Source organism: Rhincodon typus, chromosome 37 (genome assembly GCF_021869965.1).
Source record: "Rhincodon typus isolate 14 chromosome 37, sRhiTyp1.1, whole genome shotgun sequence".
Lineage (NCBI taxonomy): Eukaryota > Metazoa > Chordata > Chondrichthyes > Orectolobiformes > Rhincodontidae > Rhincodon > Rhincodon typus.
The window spans coordinates 57842-83930 of NC_063368.1; the positions used below are offsets into that span (position 1 = coordinate 57842).

The 26089-nt window shown below is 43.8% G+C and overlaps 1 protein-coding gene across 2 annotated transcripts in view; it reads right to left on the minus strand.

Moving 5' to 3' along the window:
• The window catches only part of LOC109919070 (NACHT, LRR and PYD domains-containing protein 3-like), a 148919-nt gene that overhangs the window by 31912 nt on the left and 90918 nt on the right, over positions 1–26089 (minus strand). For both annotated transcript variants that reach the window (XM_048617307.1, XM_048617308.1), the window contains 2 exons: positions 12289–12459; positions 3805–3975 (listed from right to left, as the gene is read on the minus strand). In XM_048617307.1, the coding sequence (XP_048473264.1) occupies positions 3805–3975; positions 12289–12459 (342 nt within the window). The remainder of the gene's footprint in view (positions 1–3804; positions 3976–12288; positions 12460–26089) is intronic.

The window sequence follows — 26089 nt, forward strand, 5'->3', positions numbered from 1 at the left end:
CCTATGATGCTGCTTGGCCTGCTGTGTTCATCCAGCTCAACATCTAATAATGGTTGGGCAAGCAGTTATTGCTCATCGCTTGTTAATCTGGAGAAGGTGGTGACGTGCATGTACATACAGGATAGACCCGCAATGCTATCTGGGAGTGAGATCCATGATTTTGATCCAGCAACATTGAAAGAATGATGATGTATTTCCAAGTCAGAATGGTGAGTGGCTTGGAGAGGAACATGTAGTTGGTGGTTTTTCTGAAGAAGAGTCCAGACCCGAAACGTCAGCTTTCCTGCTCCTCTGATGCTGCTTGGCCTGCTGTGTTCATCCAGCTCTACACCTTGTTATCTCTGTAGTTGGTGGTGTTCCCCATGATATTGCCAGTGGGGGATTCAGTGTCAGTGATGGTAATGCCATTGAATGTCAGGGGATGTTTGTTAGATTCTTTATGAAAAGAGGTCAAAGCCTAGCATTTGTGTGATTTGACTATTAATTGTCACTTGTCAGCCTGGATATTGTCCAGGTCTTGTTGCATATGGACATGGACTAATTCAGTATCTGAGGAGACACAAATGGTGCTAAACATAGTGCAATCATTGACAAACATCCCAACTTCAGGCCTGATGATGGAGGGAAGTTCTTTGATGAAGCAGTTGAAGATGGTCAGGCCTAGATGTCCTGGAGCTGAGATGATTGACCTTCAACACCACGACCATCTTCTTTTGTGCCAGGTATGACTTCAACCAGTGGAGAGTTTTTCCCTTGATTCCCACTTATCACAGTTTTGCCAAAGTTCCTTGATGCTCATTTGGTGAAATACAGTCTTGATCTTAAGGGCTGTCACACGGTGGTGGTGGTGGGGGTTGGGGGGCTGGGGGGCTGGGGGGTGGGGGTGTGGTGGTGGGGGGTACATGTCTGACCCAACATCGTGAAACTGCATGGGTCTGGAATCAATATTGAGGACTCAGATGGAAAACCACTGTGCCAGCACCATTTTTAAAATGCATTCATGGGATAGACTGACATTAATTGCCCATTTCTAATTGCCCAGAAGATAGTTAAATCAACCATATTGCTGTGGTGCAGAATCACATATTGGCCAGATCAAGTAACACTGGAAGTTTCCTTCCCAGATTCTTTTTTACCCTGACAATCACACCAGCTTTTGTTCATCATTGGATTTTTAATTGAAAATTTTTATTGAATTCAAATTCCATTATCTGCATCTTGGAGCTTTGGATTACTTGTTGAGTGCTAATACCGCCACACCATAATCTCCTCAAACATGCGCCAAATTCATTACAACTGCCTCCATTACAAATAAATACAACATACCGTGGATGCTGGAAATCTGAAATAAAAACAAAAAGTGCTAGAGAAATTCAGCAGATCTGGCAGCATCTGTGGAGAAAAAGGCAGAGTTAAGTTGGGGACTAAGTGTGGTATGTCAATATTTGCAGATGACACTAAGGTGAGTGATAGAGCAAAGTGTGCAGAAGACACTGAAAGTCTGCAGAGGGATATAGATAGTGAGTGGGCAAAGGTCTGACAGATGGAGTACGATGTTGATAAGTGTGAGGTCATCCATTTTGGTAGGAATAACAGCAAAATGGACTATGTTTTAAATGGTAAAAAATTGCAACACGCTGCTGTGCAGAGATACTTGGGTGTCCTTGTGCATGAATCGCTAAAAGTAGGATTGCAGGTGCAGCAGGTAATTAAAAAGGCAAATGGAATTTTGTCTGCCATTGCTAGAGGGATGGAGTTTAAAAACAGGGAGGCTATGCTGCAGCTGTACAGAGTCCTGGTGAGGCCACACCTGGAGTACTGTGTGCAGTTTTGGTCTCCTTACTTGAGAAGAGATATACTAGCATTGGAGGGGGTGCAGAAGAGATTCACTTGGTTGATTCCAGAGTTGAGAGGGTTGGATTATGGGGAGAGACTGAGTAGACTGGGATTATACTCATTGGAATTCAGAACAATGAGGGGAGATCTTATAGAAACATATAAGATTATGAAGGGAATAGATAAGGTGGAGGCAGGGAGGTTGTTTCCGCTAGCAGGCGAAACTAGGACTAGAGGGCATCGCCTCAAAATAAAGGGAAGCAGATGTAGGACTGAGGTCAGGCGGAACTTCTTCACCCAATGGGTTGGAATTCTCTGTCCAGTGAAGCGGTTGAAGCTACCTCGCTGAATGTTTTTAAGACAAGGCTAGATAAATTTTTGAACAGTAAGGGAATTAAGGGTTATGGTGAGTGAACGGGTAAGTGGAGCTGAGTCTCAAAAAGCTCAGCCATGATCTTATTAAATGGCGGGGCAGGCTCGAGGGGCCAGATGGCCTACTCCTGCTCCTAGTTCTTATGTTCTTATGTTCTTATGTGTCTTGCTTTGGGTACCCTTATAAACTGTTTCATTTGCACATCCTCCTGCTTTGTCAACATCGTAAAAAACACGATTTTTCAGTTCTGAGGACTCAAAATAGCAGACTCAAAATGTTAATTCTGTACCTCTCTCTCCACAGATACTCCCATTGATTTTATTTCTGCCTCTATTACACTTGTAGGCATTGCATTCCAAACCCGGATTACTCACTGTGTGAAAAAAAAACTGTTCGCCTCACATTTGCTTCTTCTGCAAATCACTTTAAAACTGTACCCTCTGGCATTTCATCTTTTTACAAGTGGGACAGTTTCTCCTTATCCACTCTATCCAGGCCCCGCGTGATTTTGAAAACTTCGATCAGATCTCCCCTCAGCTTTCCCCTCTCCAATGGAAACAGTGCCAATTTCTCCAATCTTTCCTCACAATTGAAATTTCTTATCCATGGAACCATTCTTGTAAGTCTCCTCTGCACTCTCTCCAACATATTCACATTCATCTCAAAGTGTGGAGCCTAGAATTGTACACAATACTCAAACTAAGGTCTAACTGGTGTCTTATACAAGTTCAACATAAACTCTCTGCTCTTGTGCTCTGTTCTTTAATGATGAAGCCAACAATATTATATGCTTTATTCACAACTTTAACTGTTCTGCAATCTTCAATGCCTTATGCATATATACACCCCTGCTTCTCTGCTCCTGCACACTCTTTGGAAATTACCCTTTATCTTAAACTGTTTCTCATAGTCTTTGTACTAAAGCGTAACACCTCACATTTCTCCACATTGGAGTTCATTTATCCACATTTATTGCACAAACTTGCCAAAATCTTTTGGAAGTTCTATAGAGTTTTACTATTCTTCTAAGTTTGTGTCATCTGCAAACTTTGAAATTGTCCCCTGCACACCAAGATTGAGATCATGTATATCTCAGGAAAGGCAGGATCCCAATATTAACCCTTAGGGAATTCTAGTTTCTTTTGTCTTTCCAGACCGATTTGCAGAATTTCAAGAGAGAGAATTCATCCCTGGATCAAGACTTTTTATTCCCATCCCCTGACACCAAGAACCTCTCTGATGACATTGGGAAACAGAAACAAGTTTTCCATGTTCCCATTAATTAATTATGTCTTTCCAATTATGATCCTGGATTAGATCCACACTCCCACTAGGTCTTACTAGAATGCAACAACCTAACGATGTTTAACAAGTTCTGTAAAAGTCAAATCGGGCTCTGTTTCTCCAGCCACAGATGCTGCCAGACCTGCTCAGTATCTACAGTACTTACTGTTTTATTTCAGATTTCCATGTCTTGAGTATTTTATTTTTGAGTTCATTTTAAAAGGACTGCGCCGTTCAGTAATTCAGAGAGACGCTTAAAGGAATATTAGTTCAATCTGTCTTTCACATCATCCAAACAGCAATCAACTCACCTCAATTTTTGCAGTTTGCAGACTTTGTTCTTCAATGCACTGCACAGAATTTTAACTCCAGCATTGCCGAGCTTATTGTGGGTCAGGTTCAGTTGAGTCAATGCTTGGTTTTGGGTGAGAACAGAACCCAATGCTTGGCAACAGTTGCTGCTGATCTGGTTATGATGAAGGCTGGAGCGGAAGGCAGATATTTTCATGTCATTTACAGTGAGATAATTATGATTTCAATTCCTAAAATATCTACTTTATACAGAATCATATGAGATTTACAGATTATTTGTCCTAGATGAATCCATGCTGGTTTATACGAGATTCTTCCCTGTATAGTTTGCGAAAACTCATCAGAATTCCTGTTATTTCTTTCTCTCATGTCTTGACATACTTTAACATTAATATGTTGATCTTATTACAAGAAATCCAAGGAGTTCATGGATTTCTTTGTAACTAAGACCATCAGATCAGTTGCCCCTACCACCACGTCCACGAGCCCACCTGGCCAAATCTCCTCTCTTCTATGTTAACAGTTGTTTCCTTTCAGGTGTTTTCCTCTCCTTTAAAACCTCCTTGACCTTTGCCCTTGTCCTCAAAAAGCCAACATTTATCCCCACTTAATTTGCAAGCTTTTGTGCCCTTTCCAACTTCTCTTTCCTCTCCAAAGTCCTTGAACATGTCATTTCCCAACTCTGAGTCTATCTTTACTAGACCCCATGCTTAAATCCCTTTAAAGTAACTTCTGCCCTTATCAAACACTGAAAAAGTTCTCAGTCATAAATCACATTTTTTATAACTGTGACAAAGTTCAGTGCTCTGCTTGTCCTGTCTTCAGCCAGCAGTACAGTTGATCACACATCACTACTTCAACATCCATGCACTATGACTTGTTTCATTGAGTTCCATTTCTATTTCTTCTTCGTTTGGTCTCCTGGGATGCCTGCCTATTTGATTCGTCCAGTAGTGTGGCAATTGTCTCTATGGCTACAGTTGATGGTTATGGATGTAAATAGTGCTGTTACATCAAGGATATCATCATCTCGTCCTCTGATTATCAAAAGCACAAAACTAGAAGAAACCCACTGACATGTAAACAACATCCTCACCGGGATAAAATTAACAAAAGGAGAACAACAACCAACTACCTTTCCTGGACATAATGGTAGAATGCAAAAACAATGGGGAACTCCAGACTAGCTTAAATAGAAAGACCACACATATGGACCAGATACTCAGTTACACTAGCAATCACCCCAATGCCCACAAATGGACCTGCATTAGGACACTACTTAAACAAGCCACAATGCATTGCATCAACCCAGAACTACGTGAAGCAGAGCAGGAGCACCTATACAGAGTCTTCAAAGGGAATGGATACCTGAAAAGCACAATCCGCCATTACCTCCAAGACAGACCACAACAGGAAGACACAACAGGACCAGATTCACTAATCACCCTACTGCACATCAAGGACATTTCAGAGATGACCACAAGACTACTCAGACCCCTAGGTACCAGGGTAGCCCATAAATCAACAACCACCTTACGACAGCTACTGACAAACGTAAAGGATCCCACACCCAAAACCAGTAAAATCAATGCAATACACAAAATACCATGCAAGGATTGTGATAAACACTATATAGGCCAAACTGGAAGAAAACTGACAATATGGATACATGAACACCACTAGTCACCAAGAGTCATGACCAATTCTCACTTATCTCACTACACACGGACAAGGAGGGACACAAATTCAACAGGGACAACACATCCATAATCACACAAACTAAACAAAGGCACACCAGGGAATTCCTGGAGGCTTGGTATTCTAAAGCGAACTCCACCAACAAACACATTGAATTAGACCCTGTGTACAAACAGAAGAGAAACAGAACCAGAAGTGGTACAAAACACCCAACAAACTGAGGAATATAAATAACAAACAGGACAGAACACGAACGTTTCATCGGAGGCGCGCTGACGATTTGACCCAGCAGGGTGACAAAACATTTGCATCCAAACCCACCAGCTCGGCGAGCATACAACCTCACTGATGTAATTTGCCTACCCTCAATTTAGTACCTTCCCGCAAGCTCCTGCCTTATCCATGTTCATGGTCATCTTAAAACTTAAGGAGGTGTGATCACTATTTCAAAATGCTCTCCCACACTTAAAGACCAGTCACCTGGCCAGGCTCATTAGCCAATACAAGGTCCAGTATGGCCCCTCCTCCAGTTGGACTATCCACGTACTGTTTTAAGAGACCCTCTTGGATGCACTTAACAAATTCCACCCCGTCTAAGCTCTAAGGGAGTCCCAGTCAATATTGAGGAAGTTAAAGTCACCTTTCCTTAATCTGCTGATATATTTGTTCCTCAATGACTCAGTGGCTTTTGGGTGGCCTATAGTATTAACTTATCACAACGATTGACCCCATCTTATTTTTGAGCTGTACCCATATTGCTTCAGTGGATGAGCCCTCCAGCATGCCCTCTGAGTGCAGATGTAACATTCTCCCTGATTAGTAACGCAACTCTTCCACCTCTTTTACCTTCCTCTCTATCTCATCTAAAATGACAAAACCATGGAACATTGAGTAGCCAGTCCTGTCCCTCTCTCAACTATGTCTCTGTAATGGCCACAACATCATTGTCCCACGTACTGATCCAGTCTCTAAGCTCATGTCTTTGCGGTCACTAAATTATCAGAATATATCTTGGACCTTCAGACCTAGATGAGCAAAGATTCACTCGAACAAAATTTTAAATAGATAAAAGCCATTATGGAGCCTCAAGAGGTTCCATCCTCTCCCAGGCCACTATTCAAAACTGAACCAGTCCATCCCTCTTCTCATTTGCAACTTCCCTCTAGCTCTCACATTTGCGGAAATGGTTATATGACCCTTGACCCCAAGATAAGCTGCTGATCATGTTGATCATTGATAATGCCACCTATTTCCAATTTCCACTACCCAACATCCCCCTATTTCATCTATTATTGAAACGAGCCAAGTTTATAGGAGATGCTGGGCATCAATCCTGGATGCCTCACTTGCAGTCCCCAAGGGACTTGCCGCTGCATTAGCGCTGGCCTCCACTCGTCTCCAGGACTCGCCTGGACATGCTGCTCCTGTGCAGGGCTGGCCTGGGACTTGCCTCCAGGTCTTGCCTGGGCTGACCACCTCCCACACCAGCCTGGTTTGGGATTTGCCTCCGGAACTCGCCTGGACTTGCTGCCTCCGTGCCGGCCTGGCCTGGGCCTGGCTTCCAGTATTCGCCTGGACTCGCTACCTCCTACACTGACCTGGCCTGGGCCTCGCCTCCAGGACACACCTGGATGTCCTGGCCTCCTTCAATCTCTACCATTCGCCTCAAGTAAGTAAAAGTTGAGATTTTGAGGAACAGAGAGGAAAGAACGGGCGGAGCAGAGAAGCTCCGGCTGGAAGACTACAGTGCGAGTACTTTTTAAAAGGTAGCTTCTTTATCCTTTATTTTTATGCTGAATTTTTATTTATGATTCTCTCAAGTCTGTAACACATACTTAAGTACCCTGTACTTAGGCACACTGCACCTAAGATGACGCCAAGAGGCAACACTACAAACTTTTCACTGCACTCAAGTGTATGTGACAATAAAAACTAATTCTAATTCTAATTTTGATACCTCTAGGCTGAGTATTCCAATGATCTCCCATATTCTAACATGTGTAACTTGAGGTCATTAAAAACTCTGTTTCCCCTATGTTAACTCGCACTTTGTCCCTTTTTAACTTTCACCGCTGTGCTCACTGGCTACCATCGGCTTCACTTCAAGCTAAATCTTCATTTTAAAATTCCTTTGCTGTTTTTAAAATCCCTCCAAGTCCTCACCTATCTCTGTCATCTCCTCCAGCACAACAACTTCTGCTCTCTAATTCTGGTTTGTTGAACATCCCCTGTTTCATCACCCCATCTTTGCCTGGACCCTAAACAATGTAATTCCCAATCTGAATGCTTCCAATTCTTGACTTTTATTTGTTGCTCTAAGGTACTCCTTTTGACCCAATTTTCAAACTTTAAGCCATCTAGCCTGTTATTGCCTTATTAAATTCAGCCCCGAGCCACATAAGGCCACAAACAACGTGGGCAATGGTAAGCAATCGGGGCGAATTATGTGAGAACATGGGCAAGGCATTTTCTAACATTAGGAACATAGAATCCCTGCAGTATGGAAGCAGGCTATTTGGTTCATTGAGTCCACACCAACCCTCCAAAGAACATCTCACCCAGATCCGCACTCCCCCTTTTCCTATCCCTTTAACTCTACATTTCCTGTGGCTAACCCATCTAACCTGCACATTTTTGGATTGTGGGAGGAAACTGGAGGACCCAGAAAAAAAACACACAGACACTTGGAAAAGGTGCAAACAGTCACCCAAGGCCTGAATCGAACCCGGGTCCCTGATGCTGTGAGGCAGTAGTGCTAACCACTGAGCCACCATGCTGCCCCAATTCATTGCATTATCATACAGAGTTCCGAAAGTCAAAATGAGATTCTCAGTCGGAAGTGGTGAGATGACTGTTAACAGAGATTATTAATTCTTAACAAGTTCATTAACTGCAAATCTCAAGTCATTAATATGGAGCTTCCTATTCTACTATCTAAACAGCAAAGAACTGTACGAGAGGGCAAGGTAGTCAAGAACACATATGGCATGATTGCCTTCATCAGTCAGGGCATGAACAAGCCCTTTGGCCCTCCAAGTTAGCACTGACACATGATGCCTTTCTAAACTAAAAACCTTTTGCATCTATGCGGCCCATATCCCTCTATTCCCTGCCTATTCACGTATCTGCCAAGATGCCTCTTAAATGTTGCTGTTGTATCTGCTTCTACTACCTCCTTTGGCAGCGCATTCCAGGCATCTACTACCCTCTCTGTAAAAAAACTTGCCTCTCGTATCTCTTTTAAACTTTGCCCTTTTTACCTTAAACCTTCGTCCCCTCGTAATTAACACTTCTACCCTGGGAAAAAAGACTTTGACTATCCATTCCTCTCATAATTTTAGAAACTTCTGTCAGGTCATCCCTCAGCCTTGGACGTTCAAGTGAAAATAGTTCAAGTTTGTCCAATCTCTCCTCATAGCTAATATCCTCCAAGCCAGGCAATATCCTAGTAAACTGTTCCTGTACTTTCTCCAGAGCCTCCACATCCTTCTGGAAGAGTGGCACCCAGAACTATATAAGATATTCCAAATGTGACCTAACTAAAGTTCCACACAGCTACAACATGACTAGCCAATTTTTATACTCTAAGCCCTGACTGATGAAGACAATCAGGCCATAAGTCTTCTTGACCACCTTGTCCACTTCTGTTGCCACTTTCAGGGAACTGTGAATCTGCCACAGGATGTGGATGTGACTACATCCACAAGATTGCCCAGTCCCCATGGACACAAGCAACCAACATACACCAGCCTCCTTACATCATTGGGGCACATAGAAACATAGAAAATAGGTGCAGAGGTAGGCCATTTGGCCCTTCGAGCCTGCACCACTATTTAATATGATCATGCAATTTCAGTATCCCACTCCCACTTTCTCTCCATACCCCTTGATCCCTTGAGCCACAAGGGCCACATCCAGCTCCCTCTTGAATATATCTAATGAACTGGCCCAACAGTTTTCTGTGGTAGACAATTCCACAGGTGCACAACTCTGAGTGAAGAAATTCTTCCTCATCTCAGTCCTGAATGGCTTACCCCTTGTTCTTAGACTGTGACCCCTAGTTCTGGACTTCCCCCAACATCAGAAACATTCTTCCCACATCTAGGCTGTTCAGTCCCATTAGAATTCTATGTTTCTATGAGGTTCCCCCAGCATTCTTCTAAATTCCATTGAGGACAAGCCCTTGTCAATACAGTCTTTCTTTATATGTCAGTCCTCAAATTAGAAGACCAAAACTGCACACAGTACTCAAGGTGTGCCTCACCAAGGCCCTGTATAACTGCAGCAAGACATCCTTGCTCCAATACTCAAATCCTCTCACTATGAAGGAGAGTAGGCCTAAAGCATTCCTCACTGCCTGTTGCACCTGCATTCCAATCTTCAGCAACTTCAGTTCCATCATGATACCCAGGTCATGTTGCACCTCACCTTTTCCCAAACTGCCACTATTCAGACAATAATCTGCCTTCCTGTTTTTGCCACCAAAGTGGATAATCTCATATTTATTCGCATTATATTGCATTTGCCAAGTATTTGCCCATTCAGCCAGTCTGTCCAAGTCACCCTGCAGCCTCTTAGCATCCTCCTCTCAACATACTAAGCTGGATGGCAGTGTGTCATCTGCAAGTTTGGAGATATTGCATTCAATTCCTTTGTCCAAATCTATATATATTGTGAACAACTGGGGTCCCAGCACTGAACCCTGCAGTACCAGCACTGAACCCTGCGGTACCCCACTCGCCACTGCCTGCCACTCTAAAAAGGACCCGATCAACTTACAGTGCATTTCTGCACTTTAACACCGACCTCAGGGAACACCAACAACCATTGTTGCAATGATACTGCAAGGACACCTTACACCCACTTCATCCATTGGATCAGACTGCATATCAAAGCTGCTCATTTGCTCTCATAGCACTTACTCACTTTGAGTCTACCCGCTCACAGCATCCCTGTCGTGCCTTGTCTTTTAATGCTTTGCCTCTAAGCCAGAGTTACAAGGCTCACAATATTTCTGCTTTGCCTTGTCATTTGACACAGACACAAAGTCAGGAAGTTTGTTATGGTTGTCAGACATCCTAATTCAAATACAGGGAGAGACCTTCAGTCAGTGTGCCCTGGCAGAGTAAGCCAAGGGGCTCCAGGGTCTCCAGGGGCTTGGACATGCTCAGTCAACCACTCAGGGTAGTCAGGATCCTCCCTTTGTAGGGAGTGAGGAGCTCAGTGATGGGCAGCCCACCACCTGTCTTGCCTTTTTCTGCCCTACTGTGACATGTTACTGGAGTGAAAAGGAGGAATTAAGGGAGAAGAAAGTAGCTGGCACAGTTGTTCATGCTGGTGTAGGTGAAGGAAAAGTGGTTAGATGCCCTACAAGTGTGAATAGTCAGCACAGAGGCCATTCAGGGTTCATCATGTGGGCATCAGTGAGAACAAGTGAGGGAAGATTCTGCGTGCAATCGTGAGAAGGGTAGAGCATAAACATTCGTGGAAGATGAGCACAGTAGCAGAGGCAGAATGTGAGGTAGCAGACAACAGATGGTGGCACTTACCATGGCAAAGCAGAGAAAGTCATTGACCTTCTTTCACTGTTGGGCATTCCTCCACATGGATAAGGAAGCAATGACCTGGCTTACAACTTGGATCAGGCTGGCAAGGTCTGATGGCATTGTAGCCTCTGCCGGGCCTTGTGGAAGAGAACATCACCGCTGTGCACCATCACGCCCACCAGAACTTCCAGGTTCCTGCCCGTAAAGATGGGTGCCAATCTTCGCTTATCCGCCATATCTGGGACAAATGTCAGGAACCATGCAGGATAACAGTGGACTAACAGTGCTTGTCCAATTGCACAATGACCTTTTAAAGATTGGGAGGCATCAGGTTTACTGGCTATTCTGGAATATCCCAGCTTTGGCATGCTCTTCTGGGTACAGTGAGTGGTAGAATTGGGCTAGCATTGGGAGAGAGTGATGCCATTGCGGTATGGTAGATATATAATTAGGTGAGCTTGGGACAATCACACTAGGCCTCGCCAACAGAAACCATCCTGAAGCACAACAAAACTGATGCTTTTGGCTAAAATCTAATAAGATTCAGTCCTAGGATATAGTTTCACTTTATATTACTCCTGTGGAAAACCCTGTATAGACCTAATGGTGCTATATAAATATAAGTTGCTGTTAGCTTCAAATATTTCTTGTTATGTCAATTTCCACATTCTGAGCTACTTTTCTGGATAGCAAGGTTTCTGCTAAAAGCCTAATTGGATTTATTAGTTATTATCTTACAGTGGCAGCCCTAAATCTCTGGTCTCTCTATGACAGGAAATGGTTTCCATGTTTATGCTATCAAATCATCTCTTGCCCTCAAAAAACCTTTATCAGATCTGCACTTAGCCCTTTGTATATATTATTCAGATACATTATACATCATCTTCTCCACTTGTTTGCCAGTTACCTTAAATCTTTTTCCTGTAGCTGAATTTCCATTAGAAACTATTTTCTTGAGTAAGGAAACACAGCATGTTCAATCTTCCCTGATAGCTATAGCCTCTCACTTCTAGTATCAACATTGTAAAATGTCTTTTGCACTTTCTCCAACCCTTTCATATAACATTTAACCCTGACCTATGTTCCAAGTATGGTCTAATCATGGTTCTGTACAAGTTTAATATTACTCATTTGCTGTAAAATGATACCCCTCAGAATGAATTCCAACGGTTGGAACAATTGTGTTCTGTGTTGCAAAGATGCTGTGACATGTTATAATGAAGACATTTGGTCACTCACTGCAGTATTTGGAGTTTGCATTCCGGCTCCTTCAAAACATTGCACAGTACTGTCACCTCCAAGTCTTTCAGTTGGTTGTGACTCAAATTCAATTCCACCAGGCTCTGATTTTTTGACAACCCAGATGCCAGTTCCTCACAACAATGAAAGTTGAGATCATTGCTAATCAGTCTAGGAATGAAAGAGAATGTTGAATTGGCATTTAAACTAACTTATAAAATAAGACACAGCATTATCGGGTTTTCTTAACAGTGGAGGGTCTATCAAGCAAGAACTTGACAAAAATCAGCAGTATCACAATTAGCTCTACAACTTTCATAGTATTTGAACATGCTGATAATGAGGCCTTTTCCATCCACTTTAAATGTGAAAGAGGATTGGGCAGACTTTGAACAGATCAAGTGAATGTTAGTTGGTTCCATCTTTCAGTCACTTCTACCTTCTAAAGGTCACATCTAGAATAAAAAGGGTGACCAAAATGTTATTAATTAATAATATAGGTTAGTAAAGCAACGACGTTAATATCACACAGCAGTTAAGAAAAGTGTGGGAATATGGGACAAATACCAATAAGAAAAATGTGACTATTACATCCACGTTGCATTTTTCACAAAGAAAGACATTAGAAAATGTTTCATAGAGTAACAAAAACAAAACATTGGGCTTTTATATAGGAGCAAAGAGATGTGACTGAAAGAATCATTGAAACGATCATCTGTGAAGGTATTTGAAGGTGAATTAAAAGGAAGAGAAATGGAAATCTTTGTTCTATTTCCCACACTTCTGCCTTCCACCCTTCCCCTCCCTCACAGAGCCCTGAAAGGGATCCCCTTTTCCTCATCTTCCACACTGCTGACCTCTGTATTTTATGCTAATTAAAAACTGAAAGAACTGTGGATGCTGTAATTCAGGAACAAAAGCAAAGTTGCTGGAAAAGCTCAGCAGGTCTGGCAGCATCTGTGAAGGAAAAAACAGAGTTAGCGTTTTGGGTCCGGTGACCTTTCCTCAAAACTGAGGAAGTTCTGAGGAAGGGTCACCTGACCCGAAACGTTAACCTCTGTTTTTTCCCTTCACAGATGCTGCCAGACCTGCTGAGCTTTTCCAGCAACTTTGTTTTTGTTCTGTATATTATGCATCTTCCTCTGCCATTTCCTTTACCTCTAGCATGAAGCCATACTCAACACACCTTCCACTCCCCTTTCATTATCCCAGAGGAACCGTTTCTTTGGCGATAACTGGACTCCATCCTCAGTCACCCCTAATACCCATACCATTCCCATGCAACTTTTCTATACCAGCACAAGAGATCAATAATTGCCCTCCTGCCTCCTCTTTTCTCACAGCCCAAAGCCCCGGGCAGATGTTAAATGTCTAAATTGGAGGAAGGCCAATTTTAATATAATTAGATAGAATCTGGCAAACATAGACTTGGGGCAGTAAAATCTACTTTTGGAAAGTGAGATTTGACTAAATGTAGTATAGTGAGGGTTCAGGGCCAGGGTACTCATTCACAGGATGAAGGCATCGCTGGCTAGGCAGGCATTTTTTGCCCATCGCTAATTGCCCAGAGGACAGTTAAGACTCAACCATAGTGCTGTGGATTGGAGTCACATGTAGGTCAGACATGGTAAGGTTGGCAGTTTCCTTCCTTAAAGGGCATTAGTGAACCAGATGGGTTTTTCCAACAATCAACAATGGATTCACGGTAATCATTGGACTCTTAATTACAGATTTTTTTGTATTGAATTCAAATGCTACCATTAGCCATTTCAGGATTCAAACCCTTGTCACCTGACCATTAGCTGGATCTCTGGATTAAGCGGTCTAGTGATAATACCATGAGGCTGTTGCCTCCCCATGATTTACTCACAATTTGTTCAATTTAGTCCACTGCACTAGGTGCTCATGATGTGGCCTCCTCTTCTCTGGGGAAATGAAATGAGACTGAGTGACTGCTTTACAATACATCACTATTCAGTCCACAAGAATGATCCTAAATGTCCAGTTAGCTGTCAATTTAATTTAACAGCATGCTCCTACTCTGAGATTGTTTTTATTCATTTATGGGATGTGGGCATGGCTGGTTGAGCCAGCATTTATTGCCTGTCCCCAGTTGCCCTTGAGAAGGTGGCTGTGAGCTGCCTTCTTGAACTGCTGCAGTCCATGTGCTGTAGGTTGACCCACAATGCCATTAAGGAGGGATTTCCAAAATTTTGGCAGGGGTGACACTGAATAAATGGCAATATATTTCCAAGTCAGGATGGTTAGTAACTTGGAAGGGAACTTGAAGGTTCCCACATATCTGCTGTCCTTGTCCTTCTAGATGGAAGTTGTCGTGGGTTTGGAAGGTGCTCTCTGAGGATCTTCGGTGAATTTCTGCAGCGCATCTTGTAGATAGTACACACTCCTGCTACTGAGTGTCAGTGGTGGAGGGAGTGGATGCTTGTAGATGGAGTGCCAATCAAGCAGATTGCTTTGTCATCGATGGTGTCAAGCTTCTTGAGTGTTGTTAGAGCTGCACCCATCCAGGCAAATAGGAAGTATTCCGTTACACACCTGACTTGTGCCTTGTAGACTGGGGAGTCAGGAGGTGAGTTACTGACTGCAGTATTCCCAGCTTCTGACCTGCTCTTACAACCACTGTGTGTATGTTGTGAGCCCAGTTGAGTTTCTCATCAATGATAACTCCCGGGATGTTGATAGTGAGGGATTCACTGATGTTAACACCATTGAAAATCAAGGGATGGTGGTTAGATTGTCTCTTATTGGTGATGGTCATAGCCTGACATTTGTGTAGCACAAATGTTATATGCCAAAGCCTGGATATTGTCCAGAACTTGTTGCATTTAAACATGGACTACTTCAATATCTGAAGAGTCGCGAATAGTGCTGAATGTTGTTTGCCTTTGACTGCACATTCCCACTTCTGAACTTATGATGGAGCAAAGATTATTGATGAAGCAGCTGGTAATAGTTGGGCCGAGGACACTTGCCTGAGGAACGCCTGCAGAGATGTTTTGCAGCCTGTGATGACTGACCTCCACAATCATGTTCCTATCAGCCAGTTATGACTCCAGCCAGTGAAGAGTTTGCCATGGTACCCATTGATTCCAGTTTTGCTGTGGATCCTTGATGATACACTTGGTCAAATGCGGCCTTGGTGTCAAGGGCTATTGCTCTCACCTCGTCTCTGGAATTCAACTCTTTTGTCCATACTTTAACCAAGGTTGTAATGAGGTCATGAGCTGAATGAGCCTGGTAGAACCCAAGCTGAGTGTCGTTGAGCAGGTTATTACTGAACAGGTGCTGCTTGATAGCACTGTTGATGACACCTTCCGTCATTTACTGATGATCGTGAGTAGACTGATGGGGCAGTAATTGGCCAGGTTGGGTTTGTCATGCTTTTTGTTTACAGCCCATTCTGGACAATTTTCCACATTGTTGGTCAATGCTGTAACTGTACTGGAAGAGCTTGGCTAGGGGTGTGGCAAGTTCTGGTGCACAAGTCTTTAGTATTATTGCCAGAATGTTGTCAGAACTCATAGCCTTTGTGCTATCCAGTGCCTCCAACCATTTCTTGATATCATATGGAGTGAACTGACTTGGCTAAAGACTGACATCGCTGATGCTGAGGACCACCAGAGGAGACTGCAATGGATCATCCAATTGGCCCTTCCAACTGAAGATTACTGTGAATGCTTCACAACTGGATGTGGCAGTACTGCAGAGCTTAGATCTGATCTGTTAATTGTGGAATCACTTAGCTCTGCCTATTAATTGCTGCTAATGCTGTTTGGCATTCAAGTAGTCCTGTTTGGTAGTTTCACCAGGTTGTCACCTCATTTTTAGGTATATCTGGGGCTGCTCCTGCCACGCCCTCCTGCACTATTCAAGGTTGATCCTGCCGGCCATGAGGTCATAGAATGTGCCAAAGTACAATTCTGCTGCTGTTGATAGCTCACAGTGCCTCATAGAATCCCAATCTTGACTTGCTAGATCTGTTTGAAATCTGTCCCATTGAATATGGTGATAGGGTATACAACACAATAGAGGGTATACTTAATGTGAAGGTGGGACTTCATCTCTACAAGGACTGTGCGGTGGTCACTCTTACGAATACCAGTCAAGGACAGATGCATCTGCAGTCGACAGTTTGGTAAGGATGAGGTCGAGCATGTTTTTCCCTCTAGTTGGTTCCCTTACCACATTCTGCAGACCCAGTTTAGCTATATCCTTTAGGACCCGACCAGCTCAATCAGTGGTGCTGTTGCTGAGCTACTCTTGGGGCTGGATATTGAAATCCTCCATCCAGAGTACATTTTCTGCTCTTGCCATCTTTAGTGCTTCCTCCAAGTGTTGTTAAACATGGAGGATCACTGAATGTGCAGCAGAGGTATGTGGTAACCAAGAGGAGGCTTCCTTGCCACTGTTTAAATTGAAACCTTGAGACTTCATGGAGTCCAGAGTCAATGTTGAGAATTTCAGGGCAACTCCTTTCTAACTGTATCTGTTCTAACTGTGCCTCCAGCTCTGTTCGGTCTATCCTCCTGGTGGGACAGGATGGGGTGATGGAGGTGTCTGGAACATTTCCTGTCAGGTATGATTCTGAGAGTATGTTTATGTCAGGCAGTTGCTTGACTCGTCTATGAGACAGCTCTCCCGATTTTGATGCTGGCCCCCAGATGCTCATTAGGAGGACTTTGAAAAGTTGACAAGGCTGCTTCTGCCATTGTCTTTTCCAGTGCCTAGGTCAAGGTCAGCTGATCTATCCAGTTTCAATTCTTTGTTGAGACTTTGTGGCAATTGATACAACTGAATGGCTTGCTAGGTCATTTCAGAGGGCAGTTGAGAGTTAACCATATTACGGTTGGTCTGGAGTCATGAGCCAGATGAGATTTTTCCCAACAATCAGTAATGGTTTCATGGTCATCAGTAGATTCTTAATTCCAGGTTTTTTAATTAAATTCAAATTCTACCATTTACCATGGCAGGATTTGAAACCAGGTCCCCAGAACATTTGCTGGGTTTCTGGATTAATAGTCTAGCGATAATACCACTAGGCCATCACCTCCCCTAAATATCACCATCTGTGGCCTCCTACAGTCTTCCAAAAAGGTTCAAAGTTGGCTTAAGTGTTGAGTTTAATGTGAATAATATGGACTAATATCATTTGCAGAGTCTGAATTTTAAAATAGTGGCATTTGGGTGTTAGTTACTTGGTGAATGGTTTTTGAAAAGTACAAACTAGGTCAGACAATCTTTCTGAACAGTGACCAAATTCAGAATTTTTCTGAGAACAGGGAACTCCTGGAGTGTTTGGGAATATTGTTCATCCTGTGGTAGTTTACAACAGGGGTAATATTGAAGGCATTAGCTTGGTTTCAGTTTAGAATAATCAAGGACTGGTTTTATAGCAGTTTGGAGGAGACTTGACTGAGGTTAGAAGCAAGTACAGTCCCTTTCTTAGAAAGAAGTTCTTTTCTCAGAACAGTCAAGGGAATAAGGTAACCCAGTAAAAAATTTTAGCTTGGGCAACTTCCAGACCAAGTGACCATAAAACTATAAGATCTAAAAGATCTTTAAAATGCCATGAATAGATTTAGAAAATAATTAAGAAAGCCAATGGAATGCTGGTTTTTATATCCACAGGATTGGGGTGGCATGGTGGTACAGTGGTTAGCACTGCTGCCTCACGGCACCAGGGACCCAGTCTCGATTCCAGCCTTGGGTTGGAATCTGTGTACAGTCTGCACATTCTTGCCGTGGCTGCATTCATTTCCTGTGAGTGCTCTGGTTTTCTCCCCGAAATAACTTCACAGAAACCAGTATCCCATCACCAAATCACCCTTTATTTACTTGTGCACAGTACACTGGCAGTGGCCAGCCAGCTCAGAGTCAGTTCCCTGAACTGAGGAGATTCTAATTTCCTGGTCACATTGATCAGCCAGGGCTTTTCTGATCAGTTGGGGTTGTTAACCTGGGCTAATGACTTCGTAGTCAATGAAGTCAATCTGATTCCAATCACTACATCCCTCCCCCTTAAGACTTGAGAACTAGGCCTGGTCTTTTGCTTGCAGCCATTCCTGCGACATTTTTGCCCCTAGTCCAGTTCCTCTGATTCAGAGTCTGACACAGGCAGCATGAACTGGATCATTGCCCGCCTCTTGCGCCTGGAGCATCTCCGGAGAGATTCCTCCTATTCTTCGGTGGTAATGGTATTGAAACTTCATCCATCTCAGGCTCTGAGGTGTCCTCAACACTAGCCAGTGCGGGGAGGGAAGAACCTACAGTTTCCAAAAGGCCTTCTGGATGTTCTGAAGGGCCATGTACATTTTGCTCCCGCCCCGGTTGTGAGGTAACAGTGTTCAAGAGATCCACGCGTTTGTGCAGGACTGTAACACCAACCTGAACTTTGACGGGACCTGATCTTGCACCAACCTCGCCTCGTACCCATACAGGGTCATTCCTATGGTTCCAGCACCAAACTTTGTTCCCTGAAGTAAATTGTCTCTCTTACTTAGAGGAGACATGTGGCCGGCATTGGCGCTCCTACTGCAGTTTCAACACCCACCCCTCCCTGTGGTCTGGGAATATCAGGTTTAACCTGGTGTAGAGTCTTCTCCCCATCAGCAACTCTGCTGGAGGTCTCACTGTTGCTGTGTGTTGGGTGGTCCTATAATTGAACAGGAACCAGGACAGTCTGGTATCAAATGAGACTGTGGGCTGCTCTTTCAGCTAAACCATTAGATGATGGATGGTATGGAGCTGTCCGTATGTGCCAAACGCCATTTGACTTTGGGAAATATTTGAATTCCCTGCCGGTAAATGATGTCCCATTGTCCTTGACCTCTGGGAGTCCATGTATCACAAACGTTTCTTGCAGCTTCTCAATTGTCATTCCCAAGTTTGCCGAATGAACTTTATGCGCATCCAGTGGCTTTGAATGGGCGTCCACAATGGCGAGGAACATTGAGCCCATCAAAGAACCAGCATAGTCAATATGCAACCAAGTCTAGCATTTTCCAGGACATTCCCACAAATGTGGGGGCACTGCTGATGTCACGTATTTCCCTTGTTAGCACTCTGGGCACTGCCCCACCAACACAGCTGTGTCAACATCCAACCTTGGCCACCAGACGTAGCTTCTTGCTAGCATCTTCATCTTGAAAACCCCTGGATGATGCTGGTGTTCAGCCAGTATCTAATGGCGATCTTTACTCGGAACAATCACCCTTGCTCCTCATAGCCTCATGCCATCCTCTACAGTGATCAGGTCTTGCTGGGTCCAGAAAGGTTTCATTTCACATTGCAATGGCTGTTCTGTTTCTCCCATTACCACCAGATGTTTCAGTTTCGCTAGGGTGAGATCTTTTCGTGCCCACAGTCAGATATTGTCCATGGTGACTGGAAGGGTGTCATAGAGTCATAGAGTACTACAGCACAGGGACAGGCCCTTCGGCACAAACGGGTCCATGCCAACCAATATGTCCAAACATGCTAAGCGCATTTGCCTGCTCTTGGCCCATATCTTTCTATAAATTTTCCTTTCCATGTATTCGTCCAAATGCCTTTAAATGTTGTTAAGGTACCAGCCTCAACCACCTCCACTGGCAGCTCATTCCATACGTGTACCACCCTCTGTGTAAAAAAAATTGCCCCTGAGGTTCCAATGTATTCTTTCCCCTCTTACCTTAAATTGATGCCCTCTAGTCCTCGATTCCCCAACACTGGGACAAAGACTGAGTGCTTTCAGCCTATCCATGACTCTCATGATCTTATACTTCTATAAGAACAGAGAACAAAGAACAAAGAACAAAGAAAATTACAGCATAGAAACAGGCCTTTTGGCCCTCCAAGCCTGCGCCGATCCAGATCCTCTATCTGTCGCCTATTTTCCAAGGATCTGTATCCCTCTGCTCCCTGCCCATTCATGTATCTGTCCAAATACATCTGAAATGATGCTATCGTGCCAGCCTCTATCACCTCCACTGGCAACGCGTTCCAGTCACCCACCACCCTCTGCGTAAAAAACTTTCCACGCATATCTCCCTTAAACTTTTCCCCTCTCACCTTGAAATCATGACCCCTAGTAATTAAGTCCCCCACTCTGGGAAAAAGCTTCTTGCTATCCACCCTGTCTATACGTCTCATGATTTTGTAGACCTCAATCAGGTCCCCCCTCAACCTCCGTCTTTCTAATGTAAATAATCCTAATCTACTCAACCTCTCTTCATAGCTAACGCCCTCCATACCAGGCAACATCCTGGTGAACCTCCTCTGCACCCTCTCCAAAGCATCCACATCCTTTTGGTAATGTGGCGACCAGGACTGTACGCAGTATTCCAAATGTGGTCGAACCAAAGTCCTATACAACTGTAACATGACCTGCCAACTCTTGTACTCAATACCCTGTTCGATGAATGAAAGCATGCCATATGCCTTCTTGACCACTCTATCCACCTGCATTGCCACCTTCAGGGTACAATGGACCTGAACACCCAGACCTCTCTGTGCATCAATTTTCCTCAGGGCTTTTCCATTTACCGTATAGTTCGCTCTTGAATTGGATCTTCCAAAATGCATCACCTCGCATTTGTCTGGATTGAACTCCATCTGCCATTTCTCCGCCCAACTCTCCAATCTATCTATATTCTGCTGCATTCTCCAACAGTCCCCTTCACTACCTGCTACTCCACCAATCTTAGTGTCATCTGCAAACTTGCTAATCAGACCATCTATACCTTCCTCCAGATCATTTATGTATATCACAAACAACAGTGGTCCCAACACGGATCCCTGTGGAACCCTGTGGTTTGCAGATGACACTAGGATTGGTGGAGTAGCAGATAGTGAAGGGTACTGTCAGAGAATGCAAAAGCCCTTCATCAGTCAGGGACCTGAGTACAGAAGTTGGGAAATTATGTTGCAGTTGTACAGGACATTTGTGAGGCCGTGCTAGGCGTACTGTGTTCAGGTTTGGTCACCTTGTTATCGGAAGGATGTTATTAAATTGGAAAGAGTGCAGAAGAAATTTACAAGGATGTTGTCAGTACTCAAGGGACTGAGTTACAGGGAGAGGTTGAACAAGCTGGTACTTTTTTCTTTGGAGCATAGGAGACTGAGTGGGGATCTTATCTGGCTGGGCAACAGGAGACAGAGAGTTGTAGTGGAAGGGAGTTTCTCAAAATGGAGAACTGTGGTGTCACTGCCCTGTCTACCTGTGACTCCACTTTCAGAGAAGTATGCACCTGAACTTCAAGATCCCTCTGTTCCACTACACTCCTTCAGGCCCTACCATTCACCATGAAACTCCTACATTGATTTGACTTTGCAAAATGCAATACCTCACACTTATCTATATTAAACTCCATTTGCCATTACTTGGCCCCACTTCCCCAGCTGATCAAGATCCTGCTGCAATTTCTGATAACCTTGATACCGCCTATTTTAGTGTCATCCGCAAACTGAATAATCATGTCTTGCACATTCTCATCCAAATTATTGATGTAGATAACAAACAGCAATGGGCCCAGCACCAACCCCTGACACATCACTAGTCACAGGCCTCCAGTCCAACAAGCATCCTTCCACTATTACTCTCTGCTTCCTACCATCAAGCTTCCTACCATTCAGAAAGACCCTTTCTGAAGAAGGGTCTAGGCCCGAAACATCAGCTTTCCTGCTCCTCTGATGCTGCTTGGCCTGCTGTGTTCATCCAGCTCTGCACCTTGTTATCTCTGTATATCCAATTAGCCAGCTCTCCCTGGATTCCATGTGATCTAACCTTCCAAAGTAGCCCACCACGTGGAACCTTGTCAAAGGCCTTACTGAAATTCATATAAACAATGTCTACTGCCCTGCCCTCAACCTTCCTGGTCACTTTATCAAAGAACTCTAACAAATTTGTGAAGCATGATCTTCCATGCATGAAGCCATACTGACTATTCCTCATCAAACTCTGACTTTCTACATGCACGTATATCTTATCCTGCAGAATCTTCTCAAGTAGCTTACCTATCACAGATGTTAAGCTCACTGGCCTATAATTCCCAAGTTTTCCTTTGCAGCCCTTCTTGAAGAAGGGCACAACATTCGCTGCCCACCAGTCTTCCAGGACCTCACCCGTGGCTAACGATGATGCAAATATATCAGCCAGGGCCCCCACAATTTCTTCTCGAGCCTCTTGAAGGATTCTTGGATATATCTGATCAGGGCCAGGAGATTTATCCACCTTCCTACATTCTAATATTTCCAACACCTCCTCTACTGGAGTGTCCCCAAGATATGGCCACTCACTTCCCCAAGTTCCCAAGTCTTCTTGTCCTTCTTCACGGTAAACACAGAAGAGAAATATTCATTGAGGACCTCGCCCATCTCCAGCGGTTCCACACATACATGTTCACTTTGGTCCTTGAGGGGTCCTATCCTCTCTCTAATTATTCCTTTTCCTTTAATACACTTAAAGAGTCTCTTTGGATTCGCCCTCAGCCAAAGCTATCTTGTGTTCCCCTTTCGCCCTTCTCATTTTCTTGTTCAGTAAACTCCTGTAGCCCCTATATACCTCCAGGGATTCCCTTGATCCCAGCTGCCTGTTCCTGAGCCATGTCTCCTTTTTTCTGGTCAAGGCCTCAATATCTCTTGTCATCCAGGGTTCACTATTCCTGCCAACCTTGCCCTTCATCCTCACAGGAACATGTAGACCTTGAACTCTGGCTATCACACTTTTAAAGGCCTCCCACTTGCCAGAGGTCCCTTTGCCTGGAAAGAAACCACTCCAATCAACCTCTGCAAGCTCCAGTCAATTTTCCATCAAAATTCGCCTTGACTCAATTTAGAACTTGAACCTGTGGACCAGTTTTGTCCTTCTCCATAACTATTTTAAAATTAATAGAACTATGGTCACCGGTCCCAAAGCGCTCCCCCACTGTCAGCTCAGTCACCTGTCCTGCCCTATTTCCCAACAGTAGGTCAAGTTTTGTTACTTCCCAAGTAGGACCCTCTACATACAGGTTGAGGAAACTTTCCTGAACAAGTTTAAAACCAAAACAGACTCTTCCATTGGAGTGTCTGCCAGTGGGAGGTGGCTCAAGGCATCCACGTTAGCCACTTGGATTCCTGGATGGTGTTCTAACTTGCACCTGTACGCGCTCAGAATAAGGGCCCAACGCTGAATTGTACCAGAAGCTATGGGTGGCACTGCCTTGTCTTCCTTCAGTTGCTCTAGCAGGGGTTTGTGATCTGTTACTATGACAAGTTCCCATTCACAAAGATACTGGTGGAACTTCCTCACACCAAAGATGACCGCCAAACCTTCCTTCTCTATCTGGGCATACTTGTATTTGCCATCATCCAAACTCTGGGAAGCATATGCCATTGGATGTTCCTCTCCATTGTGTCACCGGTGAGCCACCACTAGCCTGATACTCTAAAGGGAGGCATCGCATGTCAGCACTACCTTTCGCTTTGGATTGTAGTAGGCCAAAAGCGTAGATGATGATAGCTGCCTTTTCACTTCCCTAAAGGCTGCTTCTTGGCTATGCAACCATTTCCAAGGCTGACCCTTTTTCAATAGCAGGTGTAAGGGTACCGAGATAGTGGCCAGGTTACGTATGAATTTTCTGTAATAATTCACTAATGCAAGGAAAGACCTAACTTTTGGCGCAGATGTGGGAGCCTGGGCTCCTTTAATCACCCTCACTTTATCCTCCAATGGGTGTAACTGGCTTTGTTCACTCCGTAATCAAAGTAGGTCATTTGGGTTGCCTGGAACACACATTTTTCTCTAAGGTGTATGCACACCTGGGAGAAATGTTTAAGCACTATGTCCAAGTTCTCCAAGTGTTCTTTATTCATCCTCCAAGTTATTAATACATCATCCAGATAAATGGCAACTTGGGGTAGCCCTTGTAAAATGTTCTCCATGGTCCACTGGAAAAGAGTGCCGGCTGACGTTACAAGACTGCTATTTGGGATTCTGCAACCATAGATACAGCTGCACCGGTATCGACCTCCATGGTAACCAGGTGGCCATTTACTGAAACATTAATTTTTATTGGTTCCAATTTGAATGTCACTAAGCAATTTAATTGTCTCAAACCATTTATAGGATGACTTTCCAGGGTGTGCACTCTCCTGGGTATTGGGCTTCTTTCTCAAGTCAGGCCTTTTAGGACTCCTTTGCTGTCTGGAGTCCACAGGTTGGTAGCAACTACAATGGCTTGCCCATCCAGATCCTAAATATCTTTTAAGCCACTTGCCAAGGCTCGGCTTTATTGTAGAGTTCTGTTGTGGGCTGGCCTAGGGTCCTTCTGGTCAGGATATACCCTCCTTGAAGCTCTGCAATTGCTTACACTCGAGTGGTATTCCCCAAGTTCAGTCAGACAGGTGAGGGTATCCATTCCCATTAGGATGCCCTGTAGTTCCCATGATCTACTTGCCACATTTTCAAATGTCAAGCCCAGCTGCAGTGCCTGATTGGGCTTCAGCCAATAGGCACTTCTGCATAGTTATGTCATTAATCCCACATATCAAATAGTCTCTCAGCATCTCATTCAGGGGTAACCCAAAATCACATGCCTCTGCCTATTGTCTCAACCTCATTAAAAATCTCAATATGGATTCCTCCAGTTCTTTAACAGTCGAGTAAATCTGATAGCTTCTCAGAGGCAGTTTGGAGTCGTGAGAGGTATACGGTTATAGTAGTTGGAGATTTCAACCTTGCTGACAGTAACCGGGATCACATTAGTGTGAAAGGATTAGTCAGAGTGAAATTTTAAAGGGCATCCAGGACAACATTTTGTGTTGGTACGTAGATAATCTGACTAGAGATGGGGCAGTGAAATCCTAGGGAATGATTCAAGTGGTTGGAGTGTCGGTGAGCAAACATATTGGGGATAGTTACCATAATCCTGCAAATTTCAAAGTCCTTATGGTAAGGGAAAAGGATAGTGCAGATGTTAAGTGTCCAAATAGGGGTGTTAGGACTGCCCATGACTGAACAGCACAAAATGGCCAACAGCCACTCCTGACTAGCTCTACAGAGCATGGCTGACAGTAGTTAGAGCGTGGGAAAAGACTTGCTTAATGCAGTCTCAGCAAGTAGAACAATAGCAGGTCTGTATTAAATGAGATAGAATGTGCAGCTGCAAACGCTTACACAAATAAGAACATTTCACACTAATTAGTTGTTTCTCTTGAATTATTTAATCAATCTGTTAAAATATTAAGAGTAGGTTTTGGTTAAGATCCTTCAGATAATCATAGATTTAGATTGCGAAGTAGTTATAGATCCACACATATATTAAAAAAATCACCCAAAGTATTAGAGGAAAAGATTCAAACTAGTTTCAGGCAGTAGAAGTAGCTCACTTATCATTACAAGGAGGACAGAGATTATCAGACATTGGAATATGGATTGAATGAATACATTGAGACACAACTTGTTAGCTAAAGAATTCTACCATTAGAAGTAATCATATAACTTTGTTGGAACTGATCAAAAATCAATATTCTTTTGTGTTCCCTGTAATGAGAAATGTAAAAGTTCCTGATCTAAACTCACAGCAGCTGGCAAATATTACTTGAATACAGCCCTGACTGTCTACGTCACATCCTGGCACGAGATGACAGATTGAGCGACCGCATGCCCAGCCACGACTAAAGATAAAGGTTAAAATTGAATCCGAGATAGTAGGAGCTGCAGATGCTGGAGAATCCGAGACAACAAGGTGCAGAGCTGGATGAACACAGCAGGCCAAGCAGCATCATAGGAGCAGGAAGGCTGACGTTTCGGGCCTAGACC